The sequence below is a fragment of the Passer domesticus genome, chromosome 14 (assembly GCF_036417665.1).
Source record: "Passer domesticus isolate bPasDom1 chromosome 14, bPasDom1.hap1, whole genome shotgun sequence".
In the NCBI taxonomy this organism is placed as follows: domain Eukaryota; kingdom Metazoa; phylum Chordata; class Aves; order Passeriformes; family Passeridae; genus Passer; species Passer domesticus.
Window position 1 is genome coordinate 11867238 of NC_087487.1, and position 17046 is coordinate 11884283.

The 17046-nt window shown below is 38.3% G+C and overlaps 1 protein-coding gene across 1 annotated transcript in view; it reads left to right on the top strand.

Annotated features, from left to right (window-relative positions):
* TMC3 (transmembrane channel like 3) overlaps positions 1 to 17046 on the top strand; it is a 270584-nt gene that overhangs the window by 249788 nt on the left and 3750 nt on the right. Inside the window, exons 25-41 of the mRNA XM_064389310.1 lie at positions 381 to 524; positions 1782 to 1857; positions 4405 to 4486; positions 4879 to 4985; positions 6284 to 6382; positions 6466 to 6608; positions 8062 to 8209; positions 9458 to 9501; positions 9655 to 9802; positions 10557 to 10666; positions 10824 to 10902; positions 11413 to 11640; positions 13183 to 13311; positions 13978 to 14045; positions 14303 to 14431; positions 15256 to 15366; positions 15759 to 15884. Of these exons, the coding sequence (XP_064245380.1) occupies positions 381 to 524; positions 1782 to 1857; positions 4405 to 4486; positions 4879 to 4985; positions 6284 to 6382; positions 6466 to 6608; positions 8062 to 8209; positions 9458 to 9501; positions 9655 to 9802; positions 10557 to 10666; positions 10824 to 10902; positions 11413 to 11640; positions 13183 to 13311; positions 13978 to 14045; positions 14303 to 14431; positions 15256 to 15366; positions 15759 to 15884 (1971 nt within the window). The remainder of the gene's footprint in view (positions 1 to 380; positions 525 to 1781; positions 1858 to 4404; positions 4487 to 4878; positions 4986 to 6283; positions 6383 to 6465; positions 6609 to 8061; positions 8210 to 9457; positions 9502 to 9654; positions 9803 to 10556; positions 10667 to 10823; positions 10903 to 11412; positions 11641 to 13182; positions 13312 to 13977; positions 14046 to 14302; positions 14432 to 15255; positions 15367 to 15758; positions 15885 to 17046) is intronic.

The following is a 17046-nucleotide window of genomic DNA, read 5'->3' on the forward strand; positions in this document are numbered from 1 at the left end:
ATGATTAATAAATGGATGTTATCTGCTCTTTCTGGAAATGTTTAGACAGAAGTTTGTTCCAGAAAAATATACAGAGTCTTGCTAGCATGATGTACATGCTCAATGGCTGGAAATGCTCGGGAAGAAAGACTGGGATTCATCAGGAGTGGGGATAATTTATAACTGACCAGCAAGTGGTGGGGAGGGAAAGAGGTATGTCCTGGAGATGGAGAAACCATTCAAGTTATTAATCAACTTTAAAGCAATAAGGTCCTGTGAGTTCCCTTTTTCTTAAAATGCTCTACGAGGTCGGATCCTGTGCAAATCAACGCTTTGCTGGGAATCCCACAGGAATAACTTGTCTCCTTTTTGCTCTCGTGGGGCGTGTGCTGGGCTGCCAGCAACTCGGATGACGACGCTGGTGAAGAGAAGGCTGAGAGCCATGACCCAGAGCAGATCTTTCAGAACATCCAGTACCAGAAGGAGATCATGTCCAACATCCGCTGCCGGCCGTGGCCCATGAGGCAGAAGCTGAGGGCACTCAGGTAAAGGTGCCTGTGCAGAGATTTTCAGGCTCACTCACTGTCACAGCACTTCCAGCCTCGGGAGTGAGCACAGGAATGATTTAGAGCTCCTAGGAACGTGTTCCATGGGGATGCTCTGGGAAAATCTGAGGGCTGACCAAAGGCAGCAGCCTTTGGGTGAGCAGTCTGTAAGTGAAGTTGTCTCTGGTGCTCCCTTTAGAAAGTCACAGCAAAAAAGAGAGCAAGAAATCATGCTTTGGCTATGAACTATTAAAAGAGACTGTCAGCTATTCAGTGGTCTCAAGCAAGGCTGTTGGTAATGCTCCATAATATGTTTTTAAGTTAAATTGTTTCACTGTGTCCCAAAAAGGAGAAGCAGCCTGCCTTTTAAAGGTAAGTACATGGTATCAGAACAGAAGCTGGTCATAGCTTCAGGTAACATACTGTAAATGCAGTAAATACTGGACACTTGTAAGTTTAAAAAGAATGCTCAGTGTAGTAAAATATGTTTTACAGTTTAGGATTTCAATTATTATAATGCCAGATTTCCAATGAAAGAGCATGTGACTAACTCTTCGGGCCATCTGTCTAAACTGTGTCAGGTTTTTCACCTCATGATCTGTGTGATGCTTGGGGGGTTTTTTACCCCTTTCATCTGGAATTTTCTCTTCAAATCCTGTATGGTGCTTAGATGGCAATGTAGCCATGAGGAATCTCTACCCTACCAAGAGCACTTGTGTAATCTGGGAAGCAAAGAGAGGTTTTTCTCTCATAGGCAGAGTCTGTGACTTCCTGCTTTCCTGTTCCTTTTGATCAGGTGGTCCCAATCCACCTTCTGCTGAGGTCAAAGACTGTGTATGACCAGATAAGCATGCACCTCTTTGCATCTCACAAGACCATACCTGCAGAAGAGGTGTCAGTATCCACAGGAGATTGCCAGACTGTAAAGGGGATCTTGCTGTTTTACTCATCTGGGTTCTACCATTTTAAAAGCCAGACTTTGAAACAAATGAGAAATAAATGAGAGGAACAGAAAAATTCTCCCTGCCGTCAAACTCTTGAATGCCGAGTTCCCTCAGACAAAATTCTGAGTGGTTTTAAAGTATCAGTAAAAAGCTCAATAGGCAGAGAAAAAAGCATTGCCTGGGTTAGGGGCTGATGGTGGGACAGCCCATGGCTGTATTTCAGAGCATTTGAGCCCTTTGGTAGATGCTGTTTGGGCAGAATGAGAGCTGTGAGCAGTGGACCATGCAGAGCTGACCCTCCCCTCTCGCGCAGGCAGGCCAAGGAGATCGTGCTGAAGTACGAGGGGAGGCTCACGAGAACCAGAGGTTACCAGGCTGCTGGGGCAGAGGTATGGCTGCTTGCTCTCAAATCTCTCAAATTTCTTGTTCCCACCAACAGCCATTTGCAGTTCTGATTCAGAGAAGTGTGTGTTGGCTCTGCACTCCTGATACTTCAGCTCGGGAGCGTAGGGAGAGAAAAAAGCAGTTAAAAGCTTATTTTTTTCTTTTCTTCCTTTTTTTATTGTAATTTTAGTAATTACATTTTTGCAGACTAATTTCATGTGTTGATGGATGAATATCCTTCTGTTAATGCAGTATAAGCTTTCTTCTCAGACAGCCTGCAAATATTGATGCCTGTTAGAGGGGGTGATGTGAAAGGGATAACAACAAACATCATGTAATATCCTCTGAAGAGCTATTTCAACAAACTGGGGCCACAGTTCAACAGCTTCATATGAAAAATGTGTCTAGCTTTTAGTTTGGAAGACAATCCTACAATAGCTTATATTAAATTCATCATTAAAAAAGGGGTTTTGCTTGCATTATACTCAGAGAATTTGAATCAAATCTTAGCAAATCTATTTACACCACTGAAAATAGACACTGGCCTGAGTTTCTGGAAATTTATAATATGCAGGAAATTGTATTTAATAAGCAACCAACAGAAGACTTCTTTACTGATCTAAGCAGTCAAGAATATTTTTATCATCATAACAAGTTCACTTTTAATTACTAATATATCTTAGTTCAAAAAGGCAGGGTTAGGCCAACAGAACACCATGCATTTATTCATGTGAACAAGTGAAGAGCTGCACTTGTATCTGGTGCTCTGAGATGCTGGTCCCAGAAGCACTTTCCAATGTAGAAAGAGTAAGTTTTCTTTGTTCTGCCTTTGTATGTGTGGCAAATGCAGTGGAAGTAAAAATGCTGTTAAAATAAACACTATTTTTTGCCTTTGATATGAGAGGAACTAGGACGGTAGCTAGAAAGAGAAGTGCTAAATCAGAATGTCAGTAAATCAGAGATTGGGCTCAGTGCTTGCTCATATAATTCTTCCTATACAAACCCAAAAGCTTTTAGCTTAGAGTTCACAGTGAATAAAAGTTTGTGTCTAATCTAATTGCCTTTGTTGTATTTGTATTTGCTCGAAGACATTCAGCACAGGGATGTAATTCAGCAGTTAATTAGTACCACTCATTACATGTAGGGGGTCTGTATTTTTTTATCCTAGCACAAATTAGGGGTATAGCCTTTATATTAGGGCTAAATTCAGCAACAGCAACAGAATAAGCTGCCTTTTTTGGTGGTTTTTTTTTTTTTTGGTTGTTTTTTCTTTTTTTAACTGGAAGAGATTTTTTTCCCCCACATATTTTCTTAGAAAATAGCATGGTGACCAAGGAGACAAAAACTGTAGCACAGCAAAACAAGCACTACATCATCAAAATTAAGAACTCAGTGCTTGAACACGTGCTAAGGACAAAATGCAGCTACTAGGTGTATATGTATTTACACAATTTTTTCAAATTTGCAAAATAGATAGTGTTCATGATTGGACAGTCCACTCAAGGTATTATTTATGAAAATTGAAGTTAAAATACATTTTTACTATCTTGACATTGAAAGCCATTTTCTTTTTTTCAATTCAATTGTTTTACACTTTCTTTGTAGCTGTATTTTGGGTTTGTTTTCCCCAGTTAAAGCCAGATGCCCATACTCTGGGTTCTAAGAGTGTAAATTATCCATTCAACAACATAGCAGGGAGGAAAAGAGATGATAGCTATCAAATGATAGTTTTAGTAAATTTTGCTTCATTGTGGACACCTTGTTATTCTTTCTAAATCTGTAGTGCAGCTGGCACAAGGTGCTTGAGCCCTTTCTCAGCTCTGTGAACCCTGCACTGAAAGTTGCAATCCCAGCAATTCCCATGCAGTTCTCAGCATCTAAATTTCTTTATTTAAAATACTTCCCATTTATGCAATTAAAAGTCCATATCATCATAAATATTAATTAACTTTGGCCAAAGAGACTGATTATATTTTCAGTAATTAAAATTTTATTTACTCCTCTTCAATTTTAGGAAATCAAATTATATGATAGAATATTGACAGTGCTATTAAAAATGCCTAAAATATAGGTGGGATTTTATTATCTAGCTGTACTAAAAATACTTTATAATTCCTGGAATACTTTTTTTTTCCTGTTGATACTTTAAAGTTATAGCTCTAACACTACTCAAAAACTGCTCTCATTTTTGCACAGGTGGATTTTATTTTTTCTCCCCCATGTGTGTGCAGGAAGAGCATCTGACCCTGCAAAAATGGAGTCTGAATAAAGACTCTACAAAATATAACCACAGGATTTCTGCAGGTGTTGGCTGCACAACAGAGAGCTGAGAATAAAGTAGTTAAATTTGCTGCTGTTGAATAAAAATAAGTGTATTTTTTCTCTAAGAGAATTTCCTTTGAGACATCATGCTCCTAGTAAGACCTTATTCATCAATATTTGTAACAATTATTGTGATAAAATATAAGACATGAGCACAATACTCAGCACTTCATTTTAAAATATTTTTTTTCATGTGAAGAAGTGTCATATTTCTCTGCTTTTTTTCTCAGCTTTGGAAGAAGTTTATTCGACTTGCATACAATTTTGTGGTAATCTTTATTCCTTGGGAAATGAGAATAAAGAAAATCGAGAGTAAGTATAAAGATTTCATGGTATTTGTAAAACACTTGCTAAAACGCTGAGCCTTATGATGTATTTTTTTAATGTACTGAATTAAATATTTGGGAGGGAGTTAAATGCATTTTTTCAGCAGTTAATTCTTTATTTAAAACTTTGCTTTTTCATCTTTTCTTGATGACTCACAAACTGCACAGTTCTCATTGATGGTCTTAGTTGGGGGGTAACTTTTGAAAAAATTAATTTTGTCCCTTTGGGATTCTGAAAATGAAAAAAATCTCTAGTTTGCTGAATGCCCTCAATAAGAGAGGTTTTTCTTTTTGGTCTGTTATTCAATTACTTAATGGATAAATGATACAAGCTTTTATAGACTGTGCAGGTCACATAATGGTTTTTTGTGGTTTAAGGTCATTTTGGGTCTGGAGTTGCCTCTTACTTCATCTTCCTGAGATGGCTGTTTGGGATCAATATTGTCCTCACCATAATGACAGGAGCATTTGTAGTCCTACCAGAGGTAAGAACACACTGTTAGTATTTACAGAGAAGCACTTACTGCTGAACTTTCCTTTCTCAATGGAACAAACACCACACTTTAAGTCATGCATCTGTTTGAAATGTACACTGTAAAGTGAATTATTTAAAATAAATTCCCCTATTAAGAGGTTTTTCTCTGCCAAAGGATAACAGACTTTTTCTATTAGTGTTCGAGGTTGTATTTTGTCAACATGGTACTAATGTTTTTAGAGAATATGTTTTTATCTGATTACTAAAATAAAGAACCCATTCTTAAAAGATGTAGTGGGTGTTGAGTACACTTAAGTCCTATTAGTGTCATTTACATTAATGAGAAGTGTAAATGACACTAAAAAACAAAACATCCCTCTCTACACTCTGGATTATTGTCCATTAGAAAGCATTTCCTACAAGTTCTGAACAGCCACAACTTTGTTTAGTTCTTGCATATGAGTAAGGCAATTTGTTAACTTTGTTAAATGATCCATACATATTATTTTGCCTCACCTACCCTGTGCTTTAATACTGTTATCGGAAAACATGGGAATACCTGATTTTATTCTCACTGCACAAAATAAAAATTAAATACCTCTCAAATAAATAAAAAGTAAACAAGAAAAAAAAAAGGTATTCACATTCACTTTTTAATTTTTAAGGAAAAGTAAATTTAATCCTGAACTATCATTTTGAGATCAAACATTGCCCCATTGAATTTTAAAACACGGCTTTTAAAGCTGACACAGTGCTGACACAGTACTTGCTACCCTGAGAGCACCACCCATGTGGGCAGCTCTTGATGGGTTCCACTGTGCAGCCCTGGCTCAGATGGGCTCGTGCAGCTCCTGAGACCTCCTCTCTTGCCCATCTCCTGAGACCTCCTTTTTCTTTCCCATCTCCTGAGACCTCCTTTTTCTTTCCCATCTCCTGAGACCTCCTCTCTCTTTCCCATCTCCTGAGACCTCCTCTCTCTTTCCCATCTCCTGAGACCTCCTCTCTCTTTCCCATCTCCTGAGACCTGCTCCCTTTCCCATCTCCTGAGACCTGCTCTCTCTTTGCCATCTCCTGAGACCTGCTCCCTTTCCCATCTCCTGAGACCTGCTCTCTTTCCCATCTCCTGAGACCTGCTCTCTTTCCCCCATCTCCTGAGACCTGCTCCCTTTCCCATCTCCTGAGACCTGCTCCCTTTCCCATCTCCTGAGACCTGCTCCCTTTCCCATCTCCTGAGACCTGCTCTCTTTCCCCCATCTCCTGAGACCTGCTCCCTTTCCCATCTCCTGAGACCCGCTCTCTCTCCCGCAGCTCCTGGCCGGAGCCCCGTTCGGCAGCACGCTCAGCAAGACCATTCCCAAGGAGCACATTGCATCTGCTCAAGACCTGGACACCATCTGGTCCCTAGGGGCAAGACTCAAACCACTCCTTGTTATTTTGCTGTCACTGTTCTGTTGTAGTTGTTGGTTACTGACAGGCTCTGGTCTTTGCAGGGCTACCTCCAGTACTCTGTCCTGTTTTATGGCTATTATGGTCGGGACAGGAAGATTGGCAAAGCTGGATACCGGCTGCCTCTTGCCTACTTCCTTGTTGGAATGGCTGTGTTTGCTTACAGCTTCATCATTCTTCTAAAAAAGTAAGACTGCCCATTTACTGCTGTTCATAAATCTGTGTGCTCAGGCAGTCAGCAATGGTATTTACTCCACTTCCTCTGTATTTATTCTGTGTAGTTCTATTAACATGCTCACCTCTCTAATACCATGGAAGCAGACTGAGTTTAACTCTAGATTGCCCTTTATCTTGCTGTAATCCTCACTCTCTGTTCCATTTCCCAGCCTTTGGAAGAAGGGCAGCACAGATCATCTGTGTGCTTTGTCTTGGTGCAGTTTAAGGCCCAACACCCATGGAAGTCCTTTTCCCTCTTTTCTGCAATAAATATTGCTACGACAGAAATTTATATTTGAAGTGTAATGCTTTCAGCATTATTAATATTCCCATCTATTGAAATACAAATATAAAAGTGCCATCCTAGGTGCAATATGATTTGCATTGCTTTAGTGGGTACGTGGCATCCCATTGGAATGTAAGCTTAATTTCTTTGCTGTGGAGGGGAAGGAGTAGGAGTTACTCAGCAGAGAGAGCAAGACTGCCTGTGCTGACCATAAATCCAGGGATGTGCAGTGCTTGTAGGGGCAAGGTCACTCTATCCTCTCCTGATTTGCTTTCTCTTCCCTTCTGGATACCTATTCATCTGGCACAGTGCAGTCCAGGGATGTTTTCAGTGCTGTCTGTAATAGCTCTCAGTTTTGAGGTCAAACCTTCCCTTTTCATTTATTTTTAATCTACCTGCTGGTTTGTGCCAAGGGTCACTGGTATATTTGACACTGAACTACACATCTGCAATTTCTAGATAGGATCAGCTTTTCTTCTGACTTAGCTCAGTGATCCTTTGCTTAGCTGTGTGCAGCTTCCCTTTAACATTGTCCTTTCAGATGCCCTTTCGTTCATAAGCTATTAATCTTCATTTCATTTCCTATCTTTTGCAATATTCTGCCACCTTGCTCACCTGACATGAGTAGGAGGGGTTTTCTTTCTTTTTTCCAAGGTCTGTAAAATGGCCCTGAGTTTCTATGTGACAGCAATATATATTTTGAGGTTTAAAACAGTACAGCAAACAAACAGATCCTGTGCACAATCACTAGTTATGCCAAACTAGATTTAATTCCTGTAACCATGATCTTAGTGATTATATATTTCAGCTGGATCCTACCCAGAGGTTATAAAACAGAAATAGGTGTAAGCCCACAGTTAGTAAGATTTATTTGCTTTATTTGTCAGTTGTAAAGACTGTAAACATTGAATGCCCTTCCACAGTGAGTCATTTATCTCTAAATGTAAAGTCAAGTTCATGAGCTGCACCTCACCCTGTTTTATGTTCTTCAGAAAGCTCCCAACAGTGATACTAATTTCTGCAACTTTTGGTAGCTCTAAATGTATAAACCTCTGAAAACCATGAACCAAACCAGTGACTTCCTTCATTACCAACTTCACACACCAGAACCAGTCAAATACCTTTTATTTTTTTACAGAATGGCAAAGAACTCAAGAATGAGTTTAGCAAGTGCCTCTGATGAAAATTACACTTTCTGCTGGAGACTTTTCTGTGCTTGGGACTATTTGATAGGAAACCCTGAGGCTGCAGAGAGCAAAGCTGCAGCCATAGTCAACAGCATCAGGGTGAGGAACTGACCTTTGAATTATTTCAAGTTGATTTACTTGTTAAACTGTAAGCCATTTTTTCCACTCATCCCCTTGCACTTCCTATTGTGTTTTTTGTATTTATTTGCATATCTATTTGCCTAGGGGAGGGCTAGTATCACATCTGTGTGGTATTACAGACACAACATAATTGCTGCCATCCTAGCAAGGGCATTGTGTCCTTCCTTAGGAGAGTTTTATTTGATGTGCCTGTATGTGTGACAAGAAGTTAGATAACCAGAAACAAACCTGCTAATGATGAAATTTCATTGAGTGTTGGAATCAAATTGCTTTGGCAGGAAAACAAACAAATTTATAGAATGTATAATTGTTTTTATGCAAAGGAAGAGTTTTATGCCTCAGGGCATCCATGTACAACAGCTCATATTTTACAAGATGCTTTTTTACATGATAATAAGTTTTATATCTCTCTCTTTGGTTTATAACTTTCTGCACACCGTTTATTGTTCTTTCTTCTTTATTTTATCAGCTATTAATCAGGCTCCCCAGGGAAGTGGTCATGGCATCAAGCCTGTTGGACTCCAAGGAGCATCTGGATGATGCTTTTAGTGAAATGGTTTAGTTTTATGTATCCCTCTGATTATCAGGAAGTTGGGCACAATGGTCTTTATGGGTCCTTTCCAACTTGAGATATTCTATGGTTCTATGGTTTATTTAATTTCTCCAAAACAAATGGAGGGACATATTACAGGTGTCTCAATAATAGAAAACTGTTAAAAATATAGATATTTTCCATCTAGAATTTAAGAGCATATGTGGTTTTATCAAAAATAACTTATTTCCCAAATTTGGTGTATTCTCATTATCATGGAACAAAAATTACTTCAAATTGTGCAGCGGGTAAATTAATAAGCTATGATATTTAGTTATTTCAATGACTAAGAATAACCTTTGACAGTACTGTATTACATTAGTGACACCCAGATTTTAAAGGCACATCCTGCCAAAAAATCCGGAAGAGTAATCCCCTTGTATTTCCTTAAGCATGCATAGCTGAAAGTGCCTGAGTGTATTTGTTTCTCAGAAATCTCTATCACTTTTTAATATCACATATCAGTGCTACAAATTAATGAGGACAGTAGTATTTATCTGCTTGCACCTCCAGGATGTGATGGTTTTTTATTGGTATGCTTGAATTTCTGTGAAATATATGTGCATTATTTTTGCTGAACATTATTAAAATGGTAATGCTGTGTTTCTTTCAAGGAAGCTATACTGGAAGAGCAGGAAAAGAAGAAAAGCAAAAACTTGTATGTATATGAGATAAGAGATACTTTTCAAAGCACTGTTTCGATGCAGATATCAGTGCTAATCTCCTGTCTTGTCCTTCCAAACCCTGCTAGAAATTTCCCAGGTGTCATAAGACAACCTGCTGTAATGGTTGTACTTTCTTTTTTTCCTAGGGCAGTGACCATAAGCTTAAGAATTATTGCAAACATCCTCGTGCTCCTGTCCCTTGCAGGAAGTATTTACATCATCTACTTTGTGGTGGATCGATCCCAAAGGTTAGAGCGCACCAAGAAGGAATTGACTCTCTGGGAAAAAAATGAGGTACACTCTCTTTATGCCACCTCTGTGTTAGAAGCAGGATTGCTGTCTGGGGGCTCTCTGCAGCAATAGTGTGCATAGATGTGTAAATAGCAAGAGATGTGCCAGGAGAAATGAGGAATTGGCAGACCTGGATCTGCCTTGGTGCACTTGCTCCCTCCGCTCTGCAGCCAGGTGTTAGTGCAGCTGAACTGGGCAGAGTGGGGTGCAGGTGCTCCTTCCACAGACACTGCAGTTCTAGCAGGTCCCTATATGTGAGCACAAAGTTTAATCTCTCCTGTCACTTAGAAATCTACTTTAACACCCAGGACAGAGCTGACCAAACACTGGGCTGATGGGCTAGAAAGGAATTGACTTTGATAAGAATAACTGATTCAGTATCAGGGGATACTGAATGTTCTGTGAATATTTCCATTTAGAGGAATGAACGAGAGTAGGAAGTAAATAGGCATGAAGAAGCCACTCATCCATTCCAGAGGAAGATGCTAGCACCATATTTCTTACATGTTAGCTTTTAATTTCCATTAATAAAGTAGAACTTGGAAGCTACAATATCTGGAGTAAAGACTCCTGAGTGGTATTCCAAATCTATAAATTTTTATCATAACTACTGTCATTACTAATGTCAATAATAACTTTTTAAAGCATCTCCTCCAAGAAAAGCAGTCACCAAAGCATGTGCCTTAGCAGTATCTCAATCAGCCCTCAAGATTCCACAGAAGACCATCATCAAACACCGCGTGTTTCTGTTCCACAGGTCAGCGTAGTTGTGTCACTGATCACAATGATTGCACCCTCTGCTTTTGAACTTGTGGCAGCTCTGGAGATGTACCATCCAAGGACCACTCTTCGCTTCCAGCTTGCCAGGTATGGGCATTACTCAGTGTAAAAAATATGTGGAGAGAAAAGGAGGAACGGAGAGCTGTGTTGTGGTTCATGTTGTAGCACAGCCAAACCAAAACAGAGAACGTATGAGAAGTCAAGGGTTACCAGTGCTGCTAACCCTATTTTATTCTCTTTTCAGAGTTCTTGTCCTATACCTGGGAAACCTCTACAGTTTAATCATTGCCCTCCTGGATAAAGTGGACAGTATGAGTGTCACTGTAAGTTACTTGATGTTTTCAGATGTATAAAGCTAGTAGACTTCATAGAAGAATTCTGTTTATTGTGAAGTGTATGAAGTTAGATGAAATTTTTTTAAAATTGATTAAAAATATTATGGGTTGATAGGATTGTAAAGTTAAGTTTAGATAGTAATGTTTATTTACAACTACTTATAGTGTCTTTTTAATTAGTTTTTAAGGATAACTGGATTCATCTGGTTGCTGATGTAATGAGATAAATAGATTTCTCTGCATTGCTGAATTATTGAAAAAAAAACCCCAAACTCATCACTGTAGATCAAATATTTCCACCTACCTAAATTAGCTTTAAGTCCTGCCCTTTGGTGTTCCATCTGACTCTGTCCATTGACAGCTGTTTAACAGTTGCCTAACTGCTGCTTGGAAATATATGAAAATATATCTGTGTGTGTGTGTTTATGCTGTAGAAGGTGCAGACATCTGCACCAATGTACAGTTAAAAAGTAGCTTTTGGGACATTTATTATTTCAGGACTCTGATGTGAACAACAATGCAAGTAATTCTACCACCTCCTTAGCAACTAACACTCTTTCTAAGGATGACAATTTAACCATTCCTGGTGTACAAATTAAGAGAAATGGCTTTGTCACATTAGAAGAGCATCGCACCCAAGGCCTGACAGACTCACTGGTTAACCAGACAATTTCCTTTAACACCCAGAACCCACAGGATCAGTGCTGGGAGACATACGTTGGTCAAGTATGTAATTTTTTTATTGTCATCAACTTACTTTACGTAATTAACATTTGAAAAACTTAAAATCATGTTGTGCTGTGTTTGATTTTAGAACTTTGTATAAATTCCAGAATTTAGCTAAGGATGATGTAGGAAGAGTAAAGATTGTGCAAAGTGCTATGCCCACAGATACAAGCTTTGGGTTTTGTTCAATATCTACTGTATGTTTTGTGCTGTCCAAATGTTCTTTTCCCAGGTTTGATCTCTGTCTTCAGCTCTGCACAGGCAGATCTGTGCAGATCTGTGATATGGACGCTATTTTAACAGGGTATATCCTTCTAAGCCCTACAGAGAAACAAGACTATACAGACATAAAAGCAGCAACATGCACTCTGTGCAGATTCAGATTGCTGCCTCAAGAGATGGAGATGCAGACCTGAAACAAGCAAGAGATTGTGCTCTTGATCATTTACAGTATCAGAAGTCTCTATTCTTTCTGCCTCAATAAATCTCTAGACAATCAAGTGCTCTTCACTTTTTCAGAGGGAGAGAGAACAACAAATGGTTTCAAAATCCCATCAGTTTGTGGGAATGGGGACAGTTGGATGGCAGTGCCATGTTCCCACATTTGTGGTGCAGAAAATCTGTAGATTTAATATGACACCTCTTGCTTCCCTACATGTGAAGGGTACATTGCTTGTGACTTCTAGGGGCACTAATACATTCAGAGAGAAATTTTAACCACAAAAATGCAGAAGATGTCACTGTGGTCTCTGACAGTGTCACAGTCATGTCTAGGCCACTGGATTAAGAACCATGTTAGTGTGCCTCTGATTTTCTGAGCTTCTTGTTCCAGAATGAGGAATATTAAAGGTGTTGTTTGAATATCAGGAGGAAAAGACCCCTCTGAGGTTTATTAGCCTGATTTCTGTTCTTGTATATCCTTTCTGCACAATCTCATAGGAAATAGAGTTTGAATGTTTGGGTTTTTTTCCCAGAATGGCCTAGAGATGTATAGAACTGAATTTTTCCTATTTTAATTGTATATTTTTAAAGCTCAGTTAAATATAGGATGACCACATTCTTATGTAAGCACAAAACAACTATTTTTTATGGTTTGGTGATCCGATCCTGTGCCATTGAGTTGTGGGTTTGTCTGAATAATAAGGTTTTTCTCATTGTGAGACACTCTGCTAATACATATTACAAGAGTCAGCTTAATAAAAGAATGGGTGCAGTAGAAAAAATAACCCATTTCAGTTTAGCTAGATACATTTTTAGAACATTAAAAAGAAAGTCTGATACCATCATGACCAGAATTTTGGTGCTGCAAGCAATAGAAGGCACTCTGGAAGCTTGATTATATTTATTCTCTTTAACAGAACAAAGACAATAAAGGGAAAAGTCAAACAGGAAAATTTTAAAAGGAAATTATTCATATATTCAATTCATATTTTATCAGAATACTGAGCTTGAGCCAAAAATACAATTACAAATGCAAAATAGCCATATGCAGTCCATTTGCTTTCAGAATGACTCAGTATGTGTGAACAATGTGTATTTCAGGAGATGCTCAAGCTTTCAATTATCGACATGATTTTCACAGTTGCAAGCATCCTGCTAATTGATTTTTTCCGTGGACTGTGTGTCCGGTATCTGAGTGATTGCTGGTGCTGGGATCTAGAAAGCAAGTTTGTAAGTACAATCCTTATTTTATCAAGCTAAGATGTTGAAGATGGGTAGGCTCCTTCCCTCAGTATTAAATGTCCTTAAAGTCTTTCTGCAGATGAATAATTTCTCGGTAGCACACGTCTAGAAAGGCACAGCTCACACTGAGTTTAAATTGGAGGGTACAGAATAAATGTTGAGATTAATGTTTTTCTCAAGCCTACTCACATGGCTCTGATGCAAAAATTTTTGGTTTTCACTGAATAATATCATAGAGCAGTTCCCACAGTCTAAGGTGACACACAGGGCATGTAGTTGTTGCCCACATCCTCTTTTCTGCAGCTGTATCTTTACCTAATGCAGACAGTGGTCCAAGAAAGAGTAACCAACACCACACAGCCCTCTAAAAAAATTACAGTGGGTAATACTTGGTTAGCAAGAAGCTGTTGGTGTGAAAGCTGTGGACTGTTTGTCCTTAAACATGTGAAGTAAACTAGAGAGGAATAAATTTGTTTAATCCCTGGCTGCAGAGTAGGTTCTGCTGTGTTCCCACTGCCTGAAAGCAGCTGGTATTTGATCTGGATGTTTCAGGCCATGTACTGTCTGCAAACTGATTCAGTCAAATGTGCCTAATAAATGTCCTGAAAACAAGATTAAGATAAAGGTATTCATTTTACACTGTGTTTCTTGTAGCCAGAGTATGGAGAATTCAAAATTGCAGAGAACGTATTGCATTTGGTCTACAACCAAGGAATGATCTGGTATGTAATCCTCATGTGTTTTTTCTTGTCCTTTGTTGGCTGATTGTTAAGTAAATCTGATTATTTAAATGAAACCTTTTTAATTGGGATATTGACAGGGTAGTCTTTTTATATAAAAGAGAGCTATTAATCTGTTTACCTGGTGTGAGGTTTGGGGGTTTTTTTAGTCTATTCTATTCTATTCAAAAGGGCTTCTGGCAACACTGAGCACTGCCATGATATGATATGATATGATTGATATGATATGATTTTTCCAGGATGGGAGCTTTCTTTTCACCTTGCTTACCAGCATTCAATGTACTCAAGTTGATTGGACTCATGTACCTGAGGAGCTGGGCTGTGCTGACATGCAATGTACCACACCAGCAGGTTTTCAGAGCATCTCGGTGAGTCAGAATGAGAATGAAAGAGAAGGAAAAAATCAAATGCAGTCAAGAGAAATAGCTTTTATCAATACGAAGAAAATTACAGAAGATTTTTAGCTCTAAAAGTTGACAATCAAATTTCACACTAACACTCATAGCAAAGGTCTGAGGGAAAAAGACATAGTTAATGAGAATCTGGAGGGTTTGTGAAGCAGGGTAGTTGAAGATGTGCAAGAAGTAAAAAATATGTCAGGGAATGTTCCTAGATAGCTATTATGGCCTAACGTAAATGCTGTATTTCCATACAAATCTGGCAGAGCACAATAACCTATATGTGTTTCCTGTTGCAAGTCCTATTTCTTGATGTTTCTCTCTTTAAAAGCTGTGCAATATCTGCTTTTGTCCATTGCATGGCACAACAAATTTCCTCATTTTTTAAATCATGATGAATATTTTAATTGTTTTTTCAAAATGGAAATAATTTTGGGCATCTTTAATTCTTAATAATAATTAATTTCTAATATTTTCTTAAGATTAATAGACTTCTGATGCTATTCTTTTTCTCCCCCAAGACACCTGGGCAGTAAGGGCAGCTTTTGTCAAAGGATGCAGTAAGCTGTTCTCTGGCTGCAGCAGTGGTATCTGGAAAGCAGTGCAAAGAGAATTTTGATCATTAAGAGTCTCTTTAAACCATCTCTGTTCAGACTTTCTAATTATGGCAGAATGATTTTAATCTTTCAGACATGTTGATCTTGGACTGGATAGGTCCAGACTTGCACCTTTTATGTTGTCTCTGGTTTTCTCTCTGACAAGTATAATCTGAAACATGTTACACCTTCTTACAGATCCAATAATTTCTACTTGGCCATGTTGCTGTTTATGCTGTTCTTGTGCATGTTACCAACAATTTTTGCTATTGCCCGATATAAGCCATCCTTAAGCTGTGGCCCCTTCAGGTAAGGTATAATGGAACAATGAAAATTGAAAAGATTTTATTTCCCCTTCTTACAATAAACTTACTGTGTTTCATAATACACAAATTACAGATGTAAATTCAAAACAAGTTGAGAGGACAGTGCTTTTCTGCTACCAATATTTTATTGTTTATGGTTTAATAAGGTGAATAGGTCAAAGTTCTGAGTTGATTTGCTTTATATACATAATTTAGTTTGTTTATATTTACATAATGTAATGTGCCAATGAGCAATCTCCCAAACATCACTGTCTTGTGTCTTCATTCAAGCACCCTCCAAATTTGTTTATTATTCAGTGCAACACTGCTTAACAAATATACTCAGGATTCATTACAACTTAATTTTACTTTTTTTTCCTCCCAAACCTCCTGTAGTGGTCAAGAAAAAATATATGATATTGTTTCTGAAACGATTCAAAATGATTTTCCCACATGGTTCAACACAGTGATTACTTACATCAGCAGTCCTGTGGTTGTCCTCCCTGCACTGCTACTGTTATTGTAAGTACTTTGGTTTGTGTAGGCAGGTTAAATTGATTGTATTAATACTGGCTTTATCTCTGGAGACTCAAATGTAGATACTGAGGAACAAACATTGCACTGCTGTAGTTTCATTAAGCATAACTGAAACAACAATTCCAACACCTCACTGAATGTGTGGTATATGGACCAGACAGGAGTGAAAGACTGTTAAAAACACCGTCAAAAGGAATTCCTCCTTCTGGGATACTTTGTGAGGGCATGTTCACTGCATTGTGTTTGTTAAGGCTTGCAGTGCTGATGGCTCCAGGAAGTTGAAGAACCTCTTCTCTCTTAAGAGCTCCTTAGAAATAAATTTTCCATTTATTCATAGTCATTCAGTTTCTGACAGTGAACAGGGCTCAGTCTGTCGTTTAAAGAAGCTACTCAGTCATCGTGATTTATGACAAGATAAATCAGTTATGATGGTCTGCTCTTAAGTGTTAATTTAATATAACTTGCTGCAGACTCTCCAGTGGAAGTCTTTTCTTATTTGGATTAGAAATAATTGTTCACAGTTGGGAAATAATATTGATTTTGGGCTGTTTGAAATTCACTTTGCTTCTCTGAAAAGTTCTATTTTGTTTTGCTTGTATCTTTGTACCATTTTCTTCTTGTATAAAATGCAGACAAAGGCAGAGTTTGTCCCACCAGTGGCTTTTCAAATCAGAAAGACCAAAGCAACACTTCTTATTTGTAACTTTTTCCTCTAAGGTCCCAGCCATGTAATATTTACAAATTTAATTATTCCTTTTGACTGCTTCAAACTGACAGCTAAGCACATATGTAATTGTTTGTGGTATGAAATCTAGCTATACGACATTGACTGAAAGCCAATTCAATCCATTATGCCAGGCCATAATCTGCCAGGATCTGATCTCATCTGTGCCACGGTAAACAAGGTGTTATTTCAGCCAGCCAACATAATTGCATTGGTATGGTTGTGCAAACTCAACTGTAACGATGGCGTCCCTGTTCTGTAACCTTGGACTGGGAAAGAAACACAAAACAATGTCTGTCAAAATTATTTGTCTAGAATTAAAAAAAAAAAAAAAACCCAACAAAACCAACCAACAAAAAAAACCCAAAACCAATTGGAAGTGCATTCCAGGTTACACACACAATGAAAATGCCTGCAAAAAAC